The following is a 4,169-nucleotide window of genomic DNA, read 5'->3' on the forward strand; positions in this document are numbered from 1 at the left end:
GCAACGAGGAGAGCGAGCTCGCTTCGCTCGCTTTCTAGCTGAGGTGCTGGATTTTAGTAGGGTGCCGTCTAGCGAAGCGCCAATGTATGTAGAAATCGTAGAACCCCAAAACAATAGTAAATACAGTAGTAGAATAGGATCCTCAATTTCATAGTAACATATAGCCATAGACGTGTAAACAAACCACAGCATATTTTGAAGCTTTTAGCCCCAACCCTTCTTTCCTTCAACATCACCAACGCCCTCACTACTTCCGAGGTAAGTCAAGGGTAATATGTCCCCCTACTCCCCCCTAGAGGCACAATCAAGGCCACTGTATTATATTTAAACTAACGTACTCATAGATTAATGACCCTCTTTGCCTGGAAACCAATCAATACCACCTCACCACCCTGCACCATGGCGGGCCACCTCGACCGACGCCCTAACTCTCCGCCCCAACTCTCCGCGATCCGTCTCCGCCTCCCGGCCTCCGCTGCCCTAACTCTCCACGCTACGTCTCCGCCTCCCGGCCTCCCGACTGACTTGACATACGACGCGGCCATCGCCGCCCTTATAGAAGACCTTCCCACGCTGCCGTCTTCTGACGATGAAGAAACTCTCTGCCGCCACTCCCACGACGCCTCTCTCCCCTCCACCCTCACTACAACTCCGGGTCGGCGTGCCCTCTCCACCACCACTACCATCCACGGCACCCCGACCCCCTCACTCTCCTCCCACGATGGCTCTCCAGAGCCAGAAGACACTCGCGGCAGCCGCCACAACTCTCCCGAGCTGGGAGAATCTGCACCCTCTAGGCAAGGTAACCCCCCCCCCCCTTCCCCTAATTGAAGTGAGATACTAACACATGGATAGTTTCAGAATTTGCTAGCCGCACCATCCCGCCAGGTAGCACCTCAGCGGCGTTCACTGCCCTCGCAGCCCTCTCTACCGTCCGTTCCATGTTCATCAAGAACACGGAGTCGTTCTCACTCTCGCGGCCCGCTAACGCGGAGGCATGGGCCGCACAGCATGTGGGCAAAGAGGCTTCTTCTCCTTGCGGCCACTGCGTCAAGAGGTTGGGTCCTTTCGGGGGCCAACCTTGCGTCATAGTGGATGGCCACTTGTGCGGCGCTTGAGCTGGGTGTCACTATAATAGTAGTGGCACACGCTGTGACTTCCGAGTGGTGGACCTCACTACCGCAGACGATGGGGAGGATGGTGTAGGTGGTGGCGTCAAAGCCACTTGGTGGCAAACCCGTCGCTCCTGGCCGCCGCAAGGGCAAGAAGCCTGAGGGCAAGAAACCCAAGGGCAAGAAGCCCAAGGGCAAGAAGCCTGAGGGCAAGAAGCCCGAGAAGAAAGGTAAGTCCCCTCCCTTCCCCTCCCCTCCCATTATAGATAGATACTAACAGATGAAAGCTGCATCTTCCGCCCACACCACCCGCACCCGCACCTGCACCCGCACCACCACCACCCATGGCTGCAATCCCTTCTCCCCTGGCCCCGACACCCCTCCCCAACTCCGCACCCTCTCCCCTACTATGTCTGGGGCGCTCCCGCCTCCTAGCCGCTCCCGCGGCCCTGCTACTCCCCGCCGCTCCCGCATCGCCGTCCGTGCACCCGCGCCCCCACCATCCCTATGGAGCTGGCTAGCCAGCTGGAACTTGCACGCGCTCTCCCGCCTGCTGCACGTGCCGCCCGCCACCACCGCCTCAGCTGGGCCCTGCTAGCCCTCGAGATGGCTGAGGATGAGGAGAAGGAGAAGGAGGAGGAGGAGGAGGATGAGGAGTGAGTGGCTGCGGCCCTCGTCCATTATTGTATAGTATTGTATAGATAGTAAATGAAATGCCTACAGGCTTTCCCTTGCCTCCCGTGCTCTTCTTGTCTTATGCTATATAGTATTGTAAACTATAATAAATAGTAGAGTTAGTAGACAGTAGTAATGTAAACCAAACGGATAACAGGCAATTAGCGGTCCGTTAACATATGTTATAAGCAAATAGCAGTCTGCTAACACGTAATGGAGGCAAATAGTAGCCTGCTAATAAGGTAGTAATAGAACAACTAATATAGAAACTACTCTATTGCCCTAAGCACCTCTGGATATACAATGTTTGAGGCTGTAGACATCTGTTCTTCAGCCGTTAAGACATGTAAACCATCAATGTCACGGTTCACCAAGGCATAGGGCGCCAGTTGGGTATTATGAATTAAACTCAATCTAGAGAAGAAAGGAAATGTTACGACGGAACAAGAAGGCTGGCCAACTACAGGACAGGAAGGAGGGAGGTCGCATGAGACCGGCCCTGGTACCTGGAGGGGCAGCGGGGAATAGTAGTTCTGAAAGTATCACGTGACGGACTCGCAGGATGATGAGAAGAGTCCTAAGAGTCCAGGACTCCGAGGACTCGAGTGAGTTCCCAGGAGTCCACTAGGCACGTGACGGACTCGCAGGATGATGAGAAGAATCCTAAGAGTCCAGGACTCCGAGGACTCGAGTGAGTTCCCAAGAGTCCACTAGGCACGACGCCACTATATAAGTAGATAGTATTTCCTTAGATAGGAGCTTCGTGCTCAACTCAATACAGTATTTGTTATATACTAGTAACGTGTTACTTGAAGCCTTTGTGTCTGATCCCCTGCCTCCTCTGATAAGTAAACCTTTACGCAAGAGAACCTCTGTGTCTTCTATCGTTTAGAAGTCAGCGTTACAGGAAAGAGACGAGGAGCACTCGAGCAGTGGCTCGATCTATATACAGCTATGTTGTTGTGGATGAATTCTCTTTAGTGAGACCAGTTCTGAGAATTCACTCCACAACTGAAAACTTCGCTCCAACCCCGGAAAGCTCCCCACACCCCTGAACCCCCACTCGAGCTGCAAGGCGCACTTGATATCGTAACAATCAACTGTTGACGTGCGGGACATAGCAACGTAAAACTGGCCATGACTAAAGCAAGGTAGCCGTAGATCGACACCAACAGTTTCAAAAGACTGCCCTTGCGACTTATTAATAGTCATAGAGAAGCATAGACGGACGGGAAACTGATACCGGGTAAGGATAAATGGATATTCACCTTCATCTGTCGATAATGGGATCTTAAACAGCACCTGTAACTGCCCTTGAAAGTCTCCCGTTAAGATGCGGACCTGTATAGTAAACCTCCATATAGCAGTTACTACCATCCGCGTCCCGTTACATAACCCAGCAGATGCGTTTAGGTTCTGTATGAGAATTAACGGAGCGCCACCTTTAGCTGTAGCACTGCAGGCAGGAGACTTGCAGTCTCAATAGTACTTAAGTATTCAGATGGTAGTATATGTATACCATCATCCTCATTCCAATCCGCTTTATCTCTAGATAGAAACAGATATAGCGGTCCGGGAAACTTAGTAAGGACCGCATGATTAACATTGTTGTAGTAAGGATAACAAAGATGCAAAGGCGTCTAGATCATCTATAGCATGTAAGAGTAGCGGCTGTGGATATACCTTATTGACTAAGTCCGCGAATGTAGCTGGCTGGCTAACATAAGGTGGTATTGTAGTAGTAGGGCACTTTAGCGGATCGTAAGGAATGCTCCCAACCCATGTGATGAAGGCAGCGTTATGTTCTCCCAGACCGCTAACACGCATATTCGTCTTTAAACGTAACTGTGATAAACAGTCCCATATCGCAGACTTCTGAATGCAAGCGCCAATTATCTGCGCCCGAGAACCCTTTGGCATAACTGGTAATATCTGTGCAAAATCACCCCCTAACACAACTGGGACGCCTGCAAATAGCGGTCCGTTATCAGGAATAGACCGTATGTCACATAGTAGTCGGTGGGCGACCTCAAAACAGAACTTATGCTGCATTGGCACCTCATCCCATATGATCAAATCCACAGCACGGAGTATATCCGCAGGCTGCGTATGCTTTGCAACCTTGCTTATGGAGTCGTCATGGACAGGTACTGGTATACCAAAATGACTATGTGAAGTCCGACCGCCTGGAAGTAATAGGGCTGCTATTCCAGTTGATGCAGTACAAATAACAGTTTTCCCTTTACCACGCATGTAATGGCAAGGGCCTTATATAGGAATGTTTTCCCAGTCCCTCCAGGCCCTTGGAGATAGAAGTGGGCAGTTAACGGATCGCTTCCCATAGCCGTTATGATTGTATTAAAACATGCAGCCTGGTCAACA

At 51.2% G+C, this 4,169-nt stretch overlaps 1 protein-coding gene across 1 annotated transcript; it reads left to right on the plus strand.

Moving 5' to 3' along the window:
• Positions 1-399: 399 nt before the first annotated feature.
• Positions 400-1,772, plus strand: VC83_03313 (uncharacterized protein; the record flags this gene model as incomplete). The annotated part of the gene is made up of 6 exons (XM_024466961.1): positions 400-802; positions 856-1,057; positions 1,142-1,202; positions 1,261-1,342; positions 1,400-1,590; positions 1,638-1,772. 6 exons carry the CDS (start codon positions 400-402, stop codon positions 1,770-1,772), a joined length of 1,074 nt encoding a protein of 357 aa, XP_024326025.1.
• Positions 1,773-4,169: the final 2,397 nt, after the last annotated feature.

The sequence above is a fragment of the Pseudogymnoascus destructans genome, assembly GCF_001641265.1.
Source record: "Pseudogymnoascus destructans isolate 20631-21 unplaced genomic scaffold scaffold_6, whole genome shotgun sequence".
Taxonomy (NCBI): domain Eukaryota; kingdom Fungi; phylum Ascomycota; class Leotiomycetes; order Thelebolales; family Thelebolaceae; genus Pseudogymnoascus; species Pseudogymnoascus destructans.